This window comes from Xyrauchen texanus, chromosome 6, assembly GCF_025860055.1.
Source record: "Xyrauchen texanus isolate HMW12.3.18 chromosome 6, RBS_HiC_50CHRs, whole genome shotgun sequence".
Lineage (NCBI taxonomy): Eukaryota > Metazoa > Chordata > Actinopteri > Cypriniformes > Catostomidae > Xyrauchen > Xyrauchen texanus.
The window spans coordinates 47,928,414-47,949,368 of record NC_068281.1 but is presented as its reverse complement, the minus strand read 5'-3'; the positions used below and the strand labels follow the sequence as shown (position 1 = coordinate 47,949,368).

Here is a 20,955-nt window from a genome sequence, read left to right as displayed (position 1 = left end):
ATTAATATAACTCAAAAATATCAAATTCGTTACAGTACAGCCTACTTCAGTGTGACAGTCAGCCTGTTTGGGCTCAATAGCCTACCTGTAATTGATGGTCTGTTTCTGCAGGTCAAGATTTATGAAGGACAGGACTGTTTCTATCTGCACAGCAGTCATTCTAAAATAATATTCAAATATCAAATGTGAGAATTGATAGCTGAACTTCACTTGTCATATATTTTCATTTCTTGACCATTAAATCAAACCAGCTCCGGCCTATTATTTTAAAATGTCTTTTGACTACACATACAGTATATATGTTATAGCAATTTTAGGATGTATAGTATGTCAAATTCAAACCATACTTTTTTTTCTCCCAATTTGGAATGCCCAATTCCCACTACTTAGTAGGACCTCGTGGTGGCGCAGTTACTCACCTCAATCCGGGTGGTGGAGGACAATTCTCAGTTGCCTCCTCTTCTGAGACAGTCAATCCACGCATCTTATCTTGCTAGTTTGCTGTGCATGACTTTGCGTGGACTCACAGCACGGGAGGCTCATGCTACTCTCCTTGATCCATGCACAACTTAACACACGCACCCTAATCATGACCAGGAGGAGGTTACCCCATGTGACTCTACCTTCCCTAGCAACTGGCACAATTTGGTTGCTTATAGACCTGGCTGGAGTCACTCAGCATGCCCTTGATTTGAACTCACGACTCCAGGGGTGGTTGTCAGCGTCAATACTCGCTGAGCTACCCGGGCCCCCTCAAAGTGTACTTTAATTCTAAAATGGATTTCCATTGAAAACAAAAAAAATATCCAAAGTTACTCACCCATTTTACTGTGGTTGAAGTGTTCTCAATCTCATAAGCAGCAGATTGTCCGTGCACATCATCTTTTTAGAACATTCGCTTTGATGTGGCTCTTGCGGTGTGTGATATTTCACTGTTTTCTTCAAAATGTTACATTTTCCATTTTCTAATTGCTTGGGTAAATACTCCAATGTTATGTCTCAGATGTCCAGAACATCATATGCAATCCAGCAGAAAAACCTTGATAAACAAATCATAAGCCATGTACCTAGATTAAGCTTCTAGTCCACTCAGAGACAGAGCTATTTAACAAAATAGTGGAGAACGTGTGGGATCATAAAATAGACTGAAGGCCTATGAGAAGCACATGGCGAGTGCTTAGCTATATTAGACCATCATTTCAGATCTGTATATTGTGATGGAAGGTGTTTGAGGAAACATTTTTTTGGAAAAACTACACTTTAAAAGGGTCATAGAGCAAACAGAGCCTGAATCACATGCTGTTAAAGATAATAATAATAATAATGATAAAAAAGAATGTTCTTCATAAGATTGTAAACATACACGTTATTATTCATATTGGAATCTTTTTTTAAATGGGGTGGGGGGATGTTCTGTAAAACGAGACTAATATATTGCAATTAGTCACTGTATTTTTGTGTGCTTTTAAATTTGAGTTTGAAAAATTGCAGCCAAAATATGCAGCAGAGTTTAAGAGGTTAAATTACCTTTATAGTAGTGTTATATAAAGCTATTATATGTAGCTTTATAGTAGTTTCAATGTAGCTTCCTCAAACTGGTGCACATGCATATTACACGGACCATAAAGTTGCACATTGCATTATGCTAATGTCTTTTTAATATCTTGCGCCTTGAGTGTTGAATTAAGATGGCATGTCAAGGTGTGTTTTTATTATTATTATTATTATTATTTGCCTTAAATTGTTTGTAAAGCACCTCTTGTGTTGTTCTTGGTTCCTGGTGCTGCGCTAAAACTGGCACCCTTTGTATTTCCTGTCAAATCTGAAGCATGTAACGAACACACTGTATCAAATTCAGTATAATGAAACTGTCAAGAGAACTGCAGCAAACAACTGCAATTGATTGATCACAACAAACGTGATATTATTTAGCAAAAGTATAATAATGAACTCAGTAGTTAGATCCAATAGGTTTAAATACATATGACGCACTGCAGAATGGCCTAGAGCTGCTGTTTTAGTGTATGTCTACTATTTTAACATTACCAACGTAATTAAAATCTTCCATTGAAATCACATCAGCCTTATCACTGGTTTCACCTCTTAAATTTGGGCTATTTTATTCATACAATAATTTCAAAATATCATTAATGTGTTGATAAAACACTTTAATAATCATATTAAGAGATATAAATGAAAGTGTTTACGATGATAAACAAAGCAATTGACAAAGCAGTTAAATGTTTTAGATACCTATCGTATAACAAAACCTTTACATAAAAATCATAAATATAAACTTCTGTCCTGACACCCCTAAACTGTTGGGCTCTGGAGCTCAAAAGCCACAGCACTCTTCTTTAGGCTTCTATATTTGAAGGCGATAAAAAATCTGTTCTGGTTTTTTTGGGCTTTATCGTAAAAACAATACAACAGCTTTTCGTCAGAGTTTTTTGTTGTTAAAATAGCCAAATCTATTGGATATTTCTCCATGTTTTTCTTGTAGGTGTGAATTAGTGACTATGGTAACTGTGCTTTGCTTTCCCCCATAAGTGAGGGCCTCATTGCTGATTGAATCTATAGAGTGCAACAGTCTGGTTCTGGAAGGAAAAATCCCATTAATTTATCCCATACACTAATTGATTTTCTAACTTTTAGAGTCAGACCTACGAGCTACAAGGTTGTTCATTGATCGTATATGCTTCTGTTGAAGCATCTGTCTGGATTTTCAACTTCATTGTTTAAAAATAATTTTTGATTGCGGAATTCATGGCAAAAAACTACATTTCCCTTGGTCCAACAAATAAAGCTTCACCAATCAGAAAACCGCAGCCAACGAAGTCTGCAAAACGTGCCTCAGAGCAATCACACACTCCCATGATGCACAGTGAATGACGCAACTGAGTCATTCTCTCTTTACCCTATACTTAAACTACAATATATACATATCAGGATATTTTGCTATGTGTTTGCTAAATATGTTGTTCATATACTTGTAAACAACAACCTAAAATCAATAGCTTATATATTCCCATCATTTTTTATTCATTGACATATTTGGCAATGCTTCTTGGGATTGTAGTCCGGACTCTAATGAAAGAAGGTAGGTAACTTTGTCTCAGAGCTGGTTAGTTTGGTTCATGGCTTACAACTCTTTTAAGAAGGATTTAAAGAAAAGTCTATGGAAGAAACGAATGGGGAAAATACTTCCGCAACCCAGACGGCTGAATAAGTGGCCGGGCACTTTTGTGCTCTATTGGTAGTTTGTAGGAGTAAAAAAAAAGTCTTGAGGATCAATCAGCTGAGACTGTTTTTTCACAACTTCTTCTCTTCCCAACCACATATGGGTGAAACATTTGGCATTTTTAGCAGTTTTGCCTTTTTATTTCATATCTTTTGTTTGAAAACTGATTTTCTAGGATGATTTATTAAATCCCTTTAATGAGAAACGTTCATAAAGCAATGGTGTTTTTAAACTGGTATTCCGAAAAAGGGAAGTATTCCCAATGGAATAAAGATCATCACAAAACCATCATCAAACAAGAAATCACAACAACCAAATCCTGAAAGCTTTCATCAAAGAAGTGAGTGTTCAAATTCCAAAAAGAAAGAAAAAAGTCCTAAACAGAACAGTGTTCACACTGAAGGCAGAGGAGCAAGAAAAAGATACTTACAGTTTTAAACGAGAGATTCCTTGCTGAGCACTCCACTAATGGTGGTTGAAGTGATATTATCCAGTAAAGAAAGACAGAATTGCGTGTAAAGTCTTAGTTTGTAAAAACAATCCATTGTGGTGACCACCAAAGGAACAATTCCATAATTTATCCACCAGGTGGCAATGAGATTCTACTCTACATTCTAACCAGGTATACATGTCAAGTTGGTTTTAGGTTTTAGTTTGTTTGCTGTGTTAAGGACTCTTCTCCCCTCTTGTGTTTAGTGAGTGCCTGACATCGACATGTCTGTAGCACTACACAACTGCTTTGAGGCCTTTGCCGTCCATGAACCTTTAGGTGAGCCTACAAATCTGGTTGAAAATAGAAGACAGACTTCCTAAATCTAAGACTAAGATTTGACACTGTTACAGGCCTGGCAACACTCATAAATTTTGGCTAACATAACGCCATCTTATCTAAATCCTATCCCCTTGGTATGTTCAGGCAGGTTGCAAAACCTGTTTTTTATTGAATCTCTCCAAATCCGATAACACTAGAAAAAGTTAAACAGAATACAGCACAATGGATGGATACAACATTTTATTTTTAGATTTTGGTAGAACAATATAATGGGTTAATAGCAATCATATTGTGTGAAGTTTAGGAGTTTCATATTGAAGCTTTCGATAGAGCAATTATGTCGGGTAAGACTAGATATAAAAGGATGTTCACTGACAGTTTAGCACAGACTTAAAAATCTATGTTGATGGGAATTAAAATCACCTAACCAACTTGAGTCTTTAGCTTGTCAGGACCGAAAGGTGGTGAGCAACTTTCAAAAACTTTTGTTTTACCCCTAGTGGTTGAATAGGCAAGTGCATGCCCAATATAAACCTGGGGCTGACTGAGGGTCAATCTCATCCTCTTCTTTATACACACTGTCGGACTTAGAATGGAGAGGGACATGACACTGGTTTTTCAACAAAAAAAACTATTACAAAAAGAAAAATCATTTTGGACATGCAGTTCCCTATTCAATCATTAGAGGTAAAACGAATGGTTGTGAACGTTGTGCAGTGTCCTACTCTATTGAATGACGTTGTTTTCTTGTTTCTATCTACTTCAACAAAAAAATAGATTACAAAAAGTAAGTTAATTTTGGACGTGCAGTTGCCTATTCAACCACTAGGGGTAAAACGATAGGTTGTGAAAGTTGTGCACTGTCCTACTCTATTGAATGACGCTGGTTTCGTGCCTCTATGTTTTATGTTTCACTTCTCAAAGCAAATTCTTGGAATTACAAATAACTAGATTGAATGCACTTAATGCACAATATTCACAATATTAGAACAGAGAAATTGTCAAAGATCATATAAAAGGACATTTTATTAGGCATGGGTTTCAGAATTGAAGGATTTAGTAAATAGAACATAGTCCATATTGGATAAAAAGATAGATTAATATTAAGGTACATTATTTCCCAGAGGGATAAATGAAAAAGAGGAATAGAACTGAATGAGGGACAAGCCATATCTAGAGACCAAAATATGATGACTTGACTGGGGCTAATAAACACCTATAGCAACATGTTTAAAACTACCTGCCTTCATCACATATGAGTGTACATAATTATTCATATAAATATTAAACATAATTGTCAGAATACTATTCATTTCTTCAGATTTTTTAAAAGTAGACTAATCTTTACACTTATTTTAATGATTAGATCATGTAAATCGCTCCTTTAAAGAGCTATTTAAAGAGCATATACCATAATTGGAGGTTACCACTTTTAACAGTGTATGCAGGGGCGTGTCCAGGATTTTTTGCCAGGGGTGGCTAAGGAGGTTGGGGGGGTCTGTCTACTGAGGGTGAACGCTGTGTCCTGCCAGACACGGGCGGAATGTTGTTATGGACATTGCGCACCGTCTCCAGGATGCGAGCAGGGTCCGAGTTGGGGCGTGCCACCCTTCTGGCCCTGCCCCTGAGTGTACCTTATCAGACAAAATATTATTACAATGTGATATAGCACAATTTAAATAGTTTTTTAAACTTGGATTTATTTATTTAATCATTAATTTTGTAATACAGAAAAGTTGACATAACAAAGAAGTACTATTTTGTTTAGTCATGCTCATTACGTGTAATTGAAATTAGAGATTTCCTGAAATTATACTGAATTATAATTTGAAATGTTTTGAATTGTGACAAGGAAAAATACCTTTGGTCAGGTGTACTAAAACATGCTTAACACAATTTAACGTGTATTTCCTGAATGTGTACTCAAGTGCAACATTCATCAATTAAATGTAATGTCTAGCGTTATTTAAAAAAGTGTTCATTTAAAATGAAGGACTTCTTGTAAAATAATCTTAAATTCAATTAAAATATTATAATTGCCTTAAAATATAACTTAAAATTACACCTAAACCAGTATTCATGAACAGTAAAGTCAAGTACAGTGCTGTACTCTAAAGCATTATTTATATTCATTACTATCTGATAATATTCTATTTAAAAAGTGTACTTTTAGGATTTTACGGACACTATTTGAATAGCCTAGACCCCTAGCAATTGCTATCTTGAGCTATTTCTGCCTGCTCTAACTCATAAAATTATTTTTGTAGGTAGTCAGCCTAATTCAAACTAATGCTAGTTGTTGTTGTTGTTGTTGTTGTTATTATTAATAATGCATCATGTTTAAAGCAAACCAGTTAATTTAGATCTTACCACATGAAGCAATTTTTACGTTACCATTTTTTCTGTGACACAAGTGAAACTAGAATGTTATAGGAATAACAATGTGTGTACTTTTTCATATTATTATGAGAAAAAGAATGTAGGCCTACACGAAAGCATTCAAATGCAAAAGCGACTGTAAGAATAATCCATTGATCGTCGTGGCCGCTCATTTCCAGTGCGAGTGTGCGGTGTAACGCTAGATGGCGACATTGTGCAACATTTAACATTGTGAATGCAGTTCCGCATACAGTCCTACATACGAGTAATAGGGTGTAAGCAGTTCATGACTTTCTCTCTATTCATTCTCTCTGATAATCCTCAAGTAATTCTCGAATTGAACTGAAAATTGCACCCGCTTGTATTTGATCGATTTAGCTAAATCTAACTGATCTCTGGGTCCTGCTGATTCTGATGCGCTTTGATTATGTTCATTATTTATTAAAAAAAAAAAAAAAAAAAAAAATTAATAAAAAATAACGTTTTTATTCATTTCTCAAGAGCCGAATTAGTGACCTTGTCCTTTTGCTTAAGCGATGGCAAATTAAATGTGATTTTGTCATGTTGATCAAAATTGAACATTTTGTGTCATGTCCGGGCTGAATTGTCTTTTTACAATGTCGTAACCCAATTTCCCTCTTTATCCTTATCGTATCCGTTTTTACACTTTCTTTTACTTTCAAACAATGTACATGCAATAATAAAGGCGGCTTTTAGTCGTATTCGTGTATCCCTCTTGAAACACGATTTTATTAGCCCATTTTTTTGTGTTTCCAAGTTTGTACATCTTCGCAAATTAGTTTTCTTTTTCTTTTTTTCAAAAAAAAAAAAAGCCCGAGCTTTAACTTTTGAAATGTGCAAAAGAAATCTAAAAATAGTTTTATATTTTGCCTTGGCTAGAATTAGTATTGTCCGGAAAAGCAAAATATTTAGTTTTTTTCAGCATTAAATAAATGAATAAAAACACTGGGTATATTTTTATTTTTATTTTGAGAATACATCGTTTTATTGTACTGTAATTGTATTTTTTTCAACTAACAAAAATGCAGTCATTATTATTCTATTGCGATCTCTTTCCTTTTACACATGAATTAAAACCGATATACATTCACCCCTCTAAATATAGGAGGTGGAGTCTTTTAAAAGCAGTCAAAAAGAAACACACGTAAGATTTAAACAAATAAGATTTCAAGTGGGTTTGTGACATACATCATTTCCCACACCATTGGACGCTAATTCTGTATTTCTGTAGGTTATTGAGTGCATAAAAAAAGAGAATTATACAACGCCTTTATTATGCTCAATTTCTCATCACCTTTAGACATGTGATCAATCCAAACAGAACACTAGGCTATTGTGGACTGGATAAACTGGGTGTTTTGTTAAACAATTTGCAGAAGTTTCGAGGTTTGTTCCAAGAGAGTAAATATAGCCTACATTATAAACCTCGTTCTAGCTCCCCATGGAGTCCTTCATTCCTTCAGTGAACACTGTCATCCGCATCTTCTCTTGTTCCTCTGGTAGATAACTGTTCCTCGTGCACATCATTTCGAAATGGCGAACTGGTGATTTATGAATCCTCTGCTTGACGTCGTTTACAAAACGCATGGCTTCACATCTTGACAGACTCCTTGATGGTGATGTAGCTGATGATGATAGTAGGATCCACTGGTGGACGGATGAAACGACGTAATGCCGTTGAAGTTCAACACAAAGTCTTTTCTGTCACAGACTGGCGAGGGGTGGGCCTGATAACGAGACATTCCTACTGCAAAAATAAACAAATAAACATGATACAATTATTAATATCTGGATTGATTTTTACGTATAGTCTATAATCTTAATAGTGGTGAATGCATTAACGTTTTTATTTTCAAGGCAACTACATTAACTGAAAACAAATGCATTGGTTTAACTTAATTCAGTTGTGGACATTGGATCCACACAATGAAAATGAGTGTCCTTAATGTGAAACTAAAATATATCCTCCACTCAAATGCTTTGTTTAGCAAAAAGCTACATTATTTGAGGGTTTCGGCACTAAGCTGATGCAACAAATATTATGCACGTAGTCCCAACACAAATGAACTAAGAAAACATGATGGATTGTACTCAGTGAGGTTAAGTTGAGACCAAATGCTAAATAATTGTGTTGCATTAGCTCATTTATTTAAGTTAATTGAGCAAGCAGAAAAATCACATTGAGTTAGAATCCATTTAATATCCATTAATAACAATGTGATCATATCATGTGATCTCTTTCGATGAATGTGTTGAATTTCACTTGGACTTACGCAATATAAATCTGTTCTCAAACATAAATGTATTAAGTTGATTTAACTTTTTCCACAAGTTGAATGTTTAAAAGTCAAACACGCACAGACCCAAAATTTGTAACGTGGAGTTGTTACACAAGTGCGTTAAACGTTTCCACACACTTTTGCTTACTTGTTGCCATATCAACACAGTGTAGATTGAAAAAAAATGCGGGAAAAAATAAATAAATAAAAAAATAGAAGATATTGCCAAAAGATCATTTTACAGTTTTTACTGTTTATTTAAAATGAGTCAAGTTTGGTATCATTTTAACCTCCATCTTTTTATCTAACATTCTCAGTCTTTTAATTCTCAGATAGTCAGCAGAAGTGACCAGCCAGGTTTAAATCCCAGATGCGCCGACGGGGCACGTTATAACACAATGTGCTCCAATTCCCCAAAACTATATTCAGTTCCATGCAGTTAGATATGCCATTTACATAATTCCTCTTAATGCATATGTGTGTGTTGTGTATTTATTGTGTCAAAATGATTGATATTTTATTTATTATATATTATAATAAATGGCTTTTATTGACAATTTGATCAGATGCTGTTATTGGATGGGGGTTTTAAGCTGTTGGTCTTATATGGATGGCGAAAGAAGTACACGCTGTATTCATGAAACAAGACCACATATGTGTAATAGACACGTGTGAAATTAATGTGAACAAAGAAAAATACATCGAACCCCAAGTACATTTACACAAACTTAAAAAAGTGTTAGTTTGCGCCCCACTCTCCCCTAATCCAGGTCGAGTTTATTCAACAATTGATTTCGAGTCTTTTCAACACCATGCCAGTCTTAAGACGTGATGCATATTTATTCATGTGCTTATCATGAAATTAAATGTTATTTTCATTCTAAATGAATCCGGCTCAATCGATATCAAATTCCCTCCCACCCATTTTTGGTTTCTACGCCTTCTTAAAATTGTACAATATGCTGTTATTCACGGAGTAGGCTATTAGTTTCACTTTAAATCGCACTGTATCATTAAACATTTAGGAGACTCGTTTGTGTTTGCCACACTGAGCTCAGCTGTTAAAACAGTCCGCACTGGCTAAACTGAACCCATAAGCCTCTCTTGTGAAATCCTCTTTAGCTTTCAGTGATGTTGGGTTTTCATTGCCAATCCACTGGCAAAGGCGACAATGTTTTCTTAACCTTAAAAATGTTAGACAGAAAAAAAAAATCCCCAAAAGAGCGCACAAAGGCGTTCTGCGTCACATATACGCAGTGTTGTATTGCCACGGAATAGCATTAGACCTCAGACATTTAGAACAGTGTAGCCTATAGTCTATTCGTGCCGTTAACTCAATAGGACTCTGATGGCTTGTAGAAACCTAACTGTCTATATATTCCTAAATTCATATATAAAACTAAACATACATGCTATAAATATATTTATATATAATTGCATAGGCCTATATTTGTATTGTTTTATTACAAAGGTGTCGGCCTAATGATAGAGGCTATTTCTTATTTTGCGTGCTTTTACAAGCATTTATTTTTGGTTATTATTATTTACATCACTTCTAATTATTCAGTCACTTCTATGGAAATATTCAATCGAGACTTTTAAAGAGGGCAGTCAGTTTCACCTGAGATGTCGGCCGCCGAGTCTCTGCCGTTATGATGCAAATAGCTTTGCTCCAGAGAATAGGGAGACATACTCGAGTGTAATCCAGAGGAGGTCGGACTGCTAGAGGACAGTGGCTGCTGTTTAATATAGGGAGACATGCCAGATGAAGGCCAGTGCGCCGAGGCGGCTCCATATGGCGAATGGCACTCCAAAGAGCCGGACATCGCAGGGGGTGAATGAAGCGGGCTATTGCTGCTGTCCGGGCCATACTCGCCGTTTGAGGTCACTTGGCATGCCGTCATGTATGTAGAACCGGGGCTTGGTGACATGTGTGAGACGTGGTGGCTTGAAGTAAGGCCATCGTAACCCGTATGACCGCCGGGCACAGCGTTGGTCATCATGTCCAGATTATAGCCGTTGGCGTGGCAGGCAAGGGACGCGGACGGGGACTGGAAGTCAAAGTTTTGGGGCAGCATAGAAGCCCCGAAGCCGATTCCGTTCATCATTCGGTACATGGGTTTCAGAGCTTGGCATTTCCTTCGGAAGCCCCGTGGTCTACGTCGAAACGAGCCCTCCTCGAACATGAACTCGCTCCCGGGGTCAATGGTCCAATAATGGCCCTTGCCCGGGCGCCCGAGGCCCTTGGGAAGTTTGATGAAACACTCGTTTAGCGATAAATTGTGCCTGACGGAATTTTTCCAGCCCTGGTAGGAACCCCTAAAAAACGGGAAGCGAGCCTGGAGGAACTGATAGATTTCACTCAGTGTCAACCTTTTAGTCGGAGAGCTCTGGATCGCCATGACTATAAGAGCGATGTAGGAGTAAGGTGGCTTTTCGGGGCGTCTCATGCCCGAATTTGACTTTTTGCCTTTGGTACCGGTCGCGGTTGTGCTCTCCATCACTGTCTGTGAGCTCTGGACAGCCGAGTTAATGCCACTGGACGCCGGGCTAGATCTGAGAGGAGGCGGCGGGTCCAGCTGTTGCTGGGAGCTTTCGGTCGTCATTGTTAAGCGTTAAATCTCGATGACAAAAGTAACAAAAAAGACTACAAATTACAGTATATAAAAATTGAATATTTTGAGGGGAAAAAGAAAAAGAAAACGATTGGTATTCCACGCAAATCAATCTGAAATCCAAGTCTCTTCGAGGTGTGCTGGTTAGTGCGCCCAAATCCTGCTCTGCTCGCAGGACGCGCTCCTGGTTGAGGCCACCAGCTGTGTGTCGCCAGGATAGCGACCCCTCCTTAGTCTCTTGGTGGCCATCGTCAGGACTAATCCTTTAAGAGAACTCAATGCTCCAGAGTCTTCTGGCTCAAAGACGTGCAGCCAAACAAAACGCGACCACCAATCAATTCGTAAATCTCTATCTGCCCCCTAGATCCCCACTAAATTCCTCCAAGAAATCTCGAACTGTGGAGACCCACCCCTTTACCATGTCTGGCATGCCTCCAGCTATCGGTCTGGCGGGAGTCTGTGCAGAGTCCGAGCAGAGAGGCTCCCCACCTCCCCTCTGACAACCTAAATACACGCAATAACGCCATTTATCAAGCCCGCTCCGACATTTCAATCAACAGCGCCACACGCCAAACACCGGGGCAAACGCTGTCAGACCTCCACACCAATAATTAATGGCGTGTTTTGGTGAGAGCCTTGGCACTGGGTGGTTGGAGGAGGTTGAGATAGGAAAGCACGTCTAGGACAGAACGGAACGGTTTAATGGCTCTGTAACACTCGCTTTTGACCGCCAATAGAACAGCGTAATGGACGAATATGTGTTCATTAATTCGCCAAAGAGAGAAGAGTGTACGCACAAGTGACCTGGTTGAGCATCTTGTCAAGAATTGAGGGGGTGGGTAAAAAAAAAGACCCTTTCCAAATGTATACAAGTTCTTGTAAAGGGCTGTTCTGGATAAATGGTTTTGACATGAGTGGAAGCAGGTTTTTTCCATCAGCCGCTGCACCGCTGCTCGGATACCACACACAGCGCAGTGTCAGTTTACCGTCCCGCACCCCTATCATCCCCCCCTGAGAGAAGAAATAATTAATTGTGGAAAGTGAGCTTAATTGGCCGTACCGAAAAATCTCCAGTGCAAAGTAACATTCGTGATTATTATGAAAGGAACAACAACTGCAAAAATAAATGCCCTAAATTACTTGACTTTGCCAAAATTTTATAAAATGTGAAGATTTCCAACCTACTAATTTTTGTAGTTGGTGTGGAATACTTAATAATAAGACTAATAATACATAATACAAATATGTATTATTTTTATTATATAATAATAATAAATGATTTTACATAGATTAAATATATCTATTATTTATTATTGCCATATAATATTATTGTTTTTATAATTATTATTTTAATTTTATCAAAAATAAAAATTATAAAATGTTATGAAATCCAGCCGAACTTTGTTTGCAGTTCATGTTGAATTCTTCATTATCATCATCATCATCGTCATCGTCATCGTCATACTTCTACTAATAATAATGTAATAATAATAATAATAACAAATGAAAACACAGTCTAATTATTGTTATTATTTAATATATTATTATTATTATTATAAATATTATTATTATTTTTATTAGAAATAACAATGATAAAATATAATTATTTCCAACCAACTCTTTGTTTGCAGTTTATGTCTTCATCAACATCATCATCATCATCATCATCATCATCGTCGTCGTCATAATAATAAAACATAATAATTATACATAATATAAAATATTATATTATTATAAAATAATTTATAATAATACACAGGCTATTAATAATTCGTATTATTATTATGAATTATTATGAATATTATTATTGTTGTTGTTATTATGACGATGATGATACAAACAAACAGTCAAACAAGAGCTGATTGGAAATCATAACATTTTATAATTTTTAGGCAAGTCAAGTACATTTTGGGCTTTTGTCTTATTTTTATTTTTTTTTTTTACTTTTTTTTTGTTGTTTCTTGCATACATTTTTTTAAACTTGCATAAAATTTTTTGTCCATTTGACAATGTAAATGTAACCCTAAAAAGGCCAAGAACATAAGCACAACACCGAAAATACACGTATTCTGTATTCACAATTACACATTAACCCTTAATTTTACTCTTTGTAGAAATCGTGAAAATGACTGAAAATATAGAAATATTTGCCTCGAGCTCAACTGCCAGCTCAAAATTCTACAATGTTAATTTTAGATAACGATTGCAAGTTGAAGCCAGAGTTGAAATATTTGACCGTCTTATTGCTCCTCGCCCCGGCCTCTCAAATGTTTGTACCCTCCAGAATACAAAAAGCTTTTTATATGGGGGAAAAAAATTACATGTGCGCAAAAGATATTTATTCGTTTTATAAACGAATCGATGCTCCTATATTACTGCTGACAGCCTCTTATTAAACATTAAGTCTAGACACAACAGCGAGTCTTTATAACAGCCGAATACACGCACTGAAATATGTGAATGCTCTGATTCTAGAGGCACTTTACAGAGCCATGGCTCATAGCAGCCTCACATCTTTATCAAACACGACAAAAAGGATGTGAAGATAAAATCAGCCCTCGTCATAACAATAAAGGTAAAGAAAATAATCGCCCCGAAATTCCCGGCAACATCAAGCTCACTCCCCCCGCTGCGTTCAGGATGCACACTTGGCTCAGAGAAAGCCTTACTCGGAGCAAAAGAAAAATACGTGAAAGACTTTGAAGGTTTAACGCTACAGCCTCTCGTTGTGGCGATAATATTGTTGTACCACTTCTGGATTCCTCTGCTGTTTTTGGTGACCTCTTGACGAAAGGTGACAAACTGAAAGAGTCTCCGAGTCCACTTTTCAATGCCGGTTGGCACTGCAAGGGCTGCTGGATTATGCCGATTTTAAAGGGTTTTTACTCTCCGCGTGACAAGAGACACTACGGAGGGCTAATATTTGTAGTTCTGGGCAGAAAATATAAATATTGAATTTCTAAATATATCTGTGTCCGCTCTCGGGGAAACTCAGCGAAGAAAAAACAAAGCACTGGGTGCTCGAGGCGCCTACAATGACGAATGTTTCTCCCTCTGAATAATCAAACAACTTCAGCGATTGTTTAAACTGCAATCAAACAAATAAACTGTGCGATAATAACAAAGATTGCATTGCTTTAGGGAATTGGTGACGTGGGGTTTATATATATATATATATATATATATATATATATATATATATATATATATATATATATATATATATATATATATATATATATATATAAAAAAAATCTAATAAAGGAACAAACAAACAAACACATTTTGGATATGTGTTTAAAAAATATTTAGCCTTTTCCCGGTTTCCAAATTTGTAGAAAAATGATCCTTTTATGTGATCTTTATGGTGTTAGATTAGTAAATTAACGGTGATTTATGTGAATCGTGTTCTTAAAATATCACTCCTTCACCTGTATTATGTTTATGTGTAGTAGAATATGTCGGAGTAATATAGTCTCTAGTTATTTCCACTTCAAACGCGATGGATAGTCAGCAGGCCTCGTCGGTTTTATTGGTAAGTCTGACGTGGGATGAACATATATCTAAAAATAATAGTCAATATATTTGAGATTATATGTACGTAAATTAGTGGGCCAAGAGGTTAATTTCCCCCAATAACGTGTACACGGTAATGCCAACATTCACTTTTCGCTCCATTTACTTGTGTTCATTTACAGTAGGCTATTTGTTGCCATATTCCACAAATCCCAAATCCTACTTTTGAAACGGTCGGCCAATAATGAAATCAGGTTAATAATTTGCATGCATGACTGACTGGTATACGATATTTTTACCTATAGCTTACTTATCCCAAAACATTAGCTATACAATATAAGAACATCGAATTATTAAAACGATAAAAACAGACTAATCAGCAACAACAACAACAACAAGAGCAATACTACTTATAATAATAAATAGGATTATTATTATAAATGTCGTTATTGTTGTTAAATTACTATTACTACTACTACTACTATTAATAATAATAATAATAATAATAATAATAATAATAATAGTAGTAGTAGTAGTAGTAGTAAAGTCAAACGGAGAAATAATTTCCAACACTTTTAACTCTATGAAGAGTTCTTGACTAGTCCGTTAAAAGGGTAGGCAGAAACATAAATTCTACATTTTCAAATTAAGCATCTTGGGCTTTGTTATAGCAGGGGTGACCCACGATAGCCTACTTGTCCGTGAAAACTGAGTTATGGCATCTTATCTTCAGGACCGTGGACAGCTCGTGGCAAAGTATGCAGCTATTTCACACTCCGTCCCATTTTGGGATTTTCATAGGTGCCTCAAATGAAGGCAGTTCACCAATGACTAACACGGCTGGGCATCCATGTAAGTATTTTAAAAGGTGTGGAGGCAAAGTCTGAGAAGGGTGCTGCTAAAGGATAAAGTCCACAAACATCAGAAGCGCACAGGCAGAAAGGCAATACTGTTGCCTTGTATGATAACAAGACAGGAATTGCTATGCTCTTGGCCTCGATTCTCAATAACGTTTGATCTTAGCGTTTTCTACTAGTGGTTTTACAAACGTTTGTTATTTTTTACGTGCATTTCCCAAAACTGCACTAAACATGGTCGTGGAGTGCTACTTAAGAGACTCGCTGTCCATAAACGTGAAGTGCTGAAATGTGACCGTAAAGTGCTGCTCGTCATCGCAACTTCATTATATGTGTGCGGAACTTTAAAAACGTTTGTATTTACCTCACTGGAAATATAAACAAATATTTTCTTAAATGTCTTAATTCACCACAGAATTGCATTTTATTTGGCAGAGCCATATATTTATTTTGCACAATCACTGCTTTGTTCAACAGATGTGCATTTTAATATTTCATTAATTGAATATAACGAGATTATTGTGGAGCGCAAAATAAGGAGATGAATGGAATCTGCGCTTTAGGGACATTCACCATTCAAAGGGAGATCGGCTCTTTACTACCAGAAGTGATAACAGTTACAGCAATGCTACACAACATGTGCGATACAGAACCAGTGGAGTGGGCGAGAGCGCCCTAAAGGTGTCGGAGAGGAAGTGGATGAGGAGCCAATAGTAATTTCGGGTTGTCTTGCAGGTGTCTACATAAGTCTGTTGTGCTCACCATGCTCTTAGCGCTGTATGATTACTCCAGAGCACTCGTTAATCTATGAGCATTTTCATGAACTACTTAAGTTACAATGCTTTTGGGACACAGCCGCAAGACTAAGCTTAATCGTAAAAATGATTCTACGATGTATTTAGGCTTACAATGCTTTTGATTGATCGATCGCTCGATTTTAGCGGTTAAGAGCCTGTTCTACAAGTAATTGTAGAAAAAAAGCAAGGTTTCCCAAAGCTGCACTTAAAATGAATGTGTGGACACGCTTTAAGTGAGAGTCGCTGTACACGTGACAGTGCTGAAACGTGACCGTATAGTGCTGATCGTCATTGCAACTTCATTATATTTGTGCATAACTTCACAATTTGTAATTTACCCCGCTAAATTTTTTTTGCAATGTTTTATTAAATATTCAACTTAATTAACTGCATATTTACATATTGTTTTTACAATAATTTTGAGCAGAATAATCTTTTTATTTTACACAATCTGCTTCCAATCTGCATTTGTAAAATGTCCTTTTCACAAATTCCTCTCGATATAAAAGCTTCCAGGGATTAGTGAAGACAGTGGAGGCCCTGTGTATGATCCTGCTAATTACAAGCATTAATTTAATATTATTCAGTGTTATTGTGCAGCGCAAAATATGGAGACATTTGGAAAATGCACTTTAGGGACATTCACCAATAAAGCGGAGGTCTGCTCTTTACTCCCAAAAGTGATAATGGTGACAGCAACTTCTAGTGCTGTTGAGAGAGCCATTGGGTGTCAGAAGAGGAGACGGGGATAAAAGTATCAGCCAAATGAATAAATGTAAATGTAGAATGATAAGCAAATATATATGGATGATTATCATGCCTGGCAGCAAGTGAATGAATTTTCTTTCTAATATGAATTTATACAGTTGTCTGGAACAATTATGCCACAAATCTGTTGTTACCAACTTGTCCAACTAGTCCAAACATAAAACTTTATTTGCTTACTAATTAATCTATTCATCCATGTAGACCATCTATTTTATGTATGCATGTTTCATAATATTAATAATAATTATTATTATTATACATGTCTGTTAAAATAAAAAATAAATGAAACACATATATCCTGATATTAAAGTAGCAGCATAAATGTGTAGCTACTGGTATTTAGATTGTATTAGATGCAATTTCCCGATTGTCCTGCAGGTGTCTGCATAAGTCTGTGTCCTCATGATGCTCTTAGCGCTGTACGATTACTCCATAGCATTTTGAAGTACTAATTAAGTTACTATGCTTTTGATAAACTGGCTGCAAAACTAAGATGAATCGTAAGGATTCTACGATCTACTTAAGCTTACGATGCTTTTGGGAAATGCAGCCTGGCTTTTGCAAGCATCACACCATTTACATTTATGATAAAACGTAACGTGTAGAGTTTGCCATGTTGTAAATTATCTAATTTCTTGAAATCCTATCAGTATTGATACTACCAAAGTTGATCACGTTAGAGCAAACCATTAAATCGGCAGAGATTTCTTTCTTTTTTAAAGAAATAAACAATTTATAATATATAAAGTCACAGCCGTGATTAATTTGTGTCCCATATAGAAGTCTGACATGTGGGATTAACCTATCTCTAAAAATAATATTAAATATATTTGAGATTATATGTGTGGAAATTAGTGGGCCCTATGGAAAATATTGGCTATATGTTACATACATTTAAAAGAAATGTTGCATATATAGTAGACTGCAAGAATGTGACATTTTATATCAGTGAAAACCTTATCTGAACATTATTATCATAAATGTGTTTTTCCAAATGTGGCATTTCATAACATCTCAAGGATTCTAGAAACAAATGAATCTCCACTGTGATCGGATCAGTCAATGTTCCCATTTGGAACATTCTTCATAACAAATCTGTTCGCCCCACTTAAGAAAACAATGTGTTATGCCTTTAGCCTTTTAACCAAATACTACACTGTAAAAAATGTCTGTAATTTTAACAGTAAAATACTGTAAAAATGCTACAGAAATAAAATGTTAATTGATTAACGAATATTAACTAAAATATACAGTACATTTTTTAAATATATTTTAAAAGACAATACAGTAGTTTTTACAATAAAATGTTGTTACATTTTTTTAGATGTAAACAGTAAGATTTCCTGTATAATGAATGTTCAAAATGTACATTGTTTAACAAGAGAGTACTTTTTTACTTTTTACAGTAAATTATTGTTAAAATTACAGTAACAAAACGTAATTGGCCGTTCCCAGAATTCCCTGCGTGACCCATTACATTTCAGTTAGTCTTATTTTTAATATCAGTTACGTACACTGGGGTGTTCAGTGTTATATTTGATGTAGTTTACTTAATGTTTACTGCATTATTTAAATGTCACATGTGTTACTCTGATGGTGTTTAGTGTTTGTGTGTCTCTAGATGTTTATTGGTCATTGCTCCTGGAAGAGACACTATTGATGAACTTCATGTCATCATGAGCCCTTCTGTAGTTACTCCGGAGATTAACAAATACCTTATTATGTAAAAAGCAGATTTTTACAGTTTTAGAAGACTAAAATCAAGTATATTTCAAGGGGATGCACTCATCGACTGGAAAGGATCAATTCTTGTTTCATTTGAAAATATATTTTATTATTCAGTATAAAATGCCCCTTGCATTTTTGTCAGGAAAATCAATTCTACAATCTAATTCCAGTTTGCGACTATGCAACAGCCTCACCTTCAGGTTGAGTCAATCTGAAATGAATACAGGTCATATAGTTTGAGGCGAATGGTTCAACAAATCACAATTCAGAACAAACACAAATAACAAACAAATGACGAAAACATCATAAATACACACATGAACAAACGCAATCGTTCAGTAGGACAAGACGAATAAGAAAATTCAATAGTTTAGTGGTTGACTTTGTGTGATCTCCCCACTCAGACTTTCTCCACAATGTACCAGTAAGTGTCCGAAGCGATTTATTATGTGACGACATACAGGCTGATGAAATGTATTTTGCGAATAGTATCTGACATGAGCCATGAGTACAGAAAGTGCCAACATTCCCCAGCCCAAACCCTCACACCATTAAGACAACAAATAGTCAATCTTGAACGGGTGATAGCCGCTAAAAGCTGGCACCGGTACCACTGTGGTCGTGTGCGGGATCGAGAGGCACTCGGAGGTCAGCTGGAACGGGAAGAAGTCCTTTTGGTGACGGCAGCTCATGGCAGGGTCCTCGGGTGCCCCGTAGGATCGAAGCACGTGCGGGAGAGTGACAGGGGAGCCACGCATGACATAAGGGGGCATCTCCACTCCCCCTAGCCAGGTGTCAGTTTGGAGAGCAGGGCGTTCCTCTTTCCTATAAGGTCGACTGAGGATGCTGTCGATGGCGAAGGAGCTCGTGAACTTGGAACTGGAAGGAGGCGTAGTGTCCACTATAGCAGCTTGGCTCGGCCCCTCTGGCTCTTTGCCGGCTTTTTTGTTGATGCGCTTTCTCCTCCGCCGAAACACTCCATCCGCAAAGGTGTACTCGCTGTGCGGGTTCAGCATCCAGTAGTTGTCCTTGCCCCACGGTCTGGAGGGATCCCGCAGCACCTTCAGAAAGCAGTCGTTCAGAGACAGATTGTGGCGCACGGAGTTTCTCCATCCCGTATAGCTGCCTCGAAAAAACGGGAACTTTTTCATGAGGTAGTCGTTGATTTCGGCGAGAGTCAGTCGACCCGACTTCGAGTCACGGATGGCCATGGCGATCAGAGCGATGTAGGAGTACGGCGGTTTGGGTCTCCGCGTGTAGGGCTTGCCTTTGCTGTCCGCGCACGGAGTAACAGGTGGCGGACTGTGCGCAACGCAGTCTCCATCCGAGCCCAGCTCCTCCTCCGCGGACAGCGGGGACGGGATACTGCCCTCGGCGTCGCTGCACAGCTCCACGGGCTTTGAGTCGTAGTGACCCCCACAAAAAACTTCCAGTTTCATTTTTTAGACGTGACTTTGTGACTCGTTAAATTGTCCGACCCCTGGTCCCAGCGCTGTCAAACACAATCCAAAGTGTGAGAGTGACAGGATTCGTACCTGTCCAAGTTTAAGTGCATGTAACATCTCGATCAGGCGCTCAGCTGGCTAATATAGCCGCTCACCTCCGGGTATGCCTACAGGGGGCGGGGCCTGGCGAGCTGTCTTTAAGTCTAAAAGACGATCAATCTTTGCAAAACAGACAAGGATCATGACGCACACCCTGTTTTGAAATAGAGCGGTCAAGCATAGCCTATATGGACAAATAGCTGTAAGACTGATGATGAATTAGCCACTTTGTTGATTCGAGCCGGGTTGCGTCACAGTTAGGTGGGTTCACGTGTGTTTTTGCTCACCTTCGTCCGCGCATTCCCAGAAGAATTTCACCTCAGGAAACCAGGTGGCGTGCGTTTATCAGACATGGTTGTTTTTGTTTTTGTCTGTGTGCCCTGGCACTTGGTGGACGAAAATTGTTTAATAGCCTATACAAAGCATAATCTTAATTCA

The 20,955-nt window shown here is 37.2% G+C and overlaps 2 protein-coding genes across 3 annotated transcripts; both read right to left on the bottom strand.

The window, feature by feature from the left end:
- Window positions 1-3,602: 3,602 nt before the first annotated feature.
- foxf2a (forkhead box F2a) lies at window positions 3,603-12,003 on the bottom strand. 2 transcript variants are annotated; one of them, XM_052127912.1, is made up of 2 exons: window positions 10,314-12,003; window positions 3,603-8,157 (listed from the first exon to the last, which is right to left on the bottom strand). In XM_052127912.1, exons 1-2 carry the CDS (start codon window positions 11,296-11,298, stop codon window positions 7,988-7,990), a joined length of 1,155 nt encoding a protein of 384 aa, XP_051983872.1. In that variant the 5' UTR covers window positions 11,299-12,003; the 3' UTR covers window positions 3,603-7,987. The 2 variants fall into 2 exon arrangements, with proteins under 2 accessions (XP_051983872.1, XP_051983871.1); XM_052127911.1 differs by having other exon boundaries at window positions 3,611-8,160; window positions 10,314-11,989.
- A 7,065-nt stretch (window positions 12,004-19,068) lies between these two features.
- Window positions 19,069-20,517, bottom strand: foxq1a (forkhead box Q1a). The gene has a single exon (XM_052127917.1). It carries the CDS (start codon window positions 20,410-20,412, stop codon window positions 19,525-19,527), a length of 888 nt encoding a protein of 295 aa, XP_051983877.1. The 5' UTR covers window positions 20,413-20,517; the 3' UTR covers window positions 19,069-19,524.
- Between the last annotated feature and the right edge of the window lie 438 nt (window positions 20,518-20,955).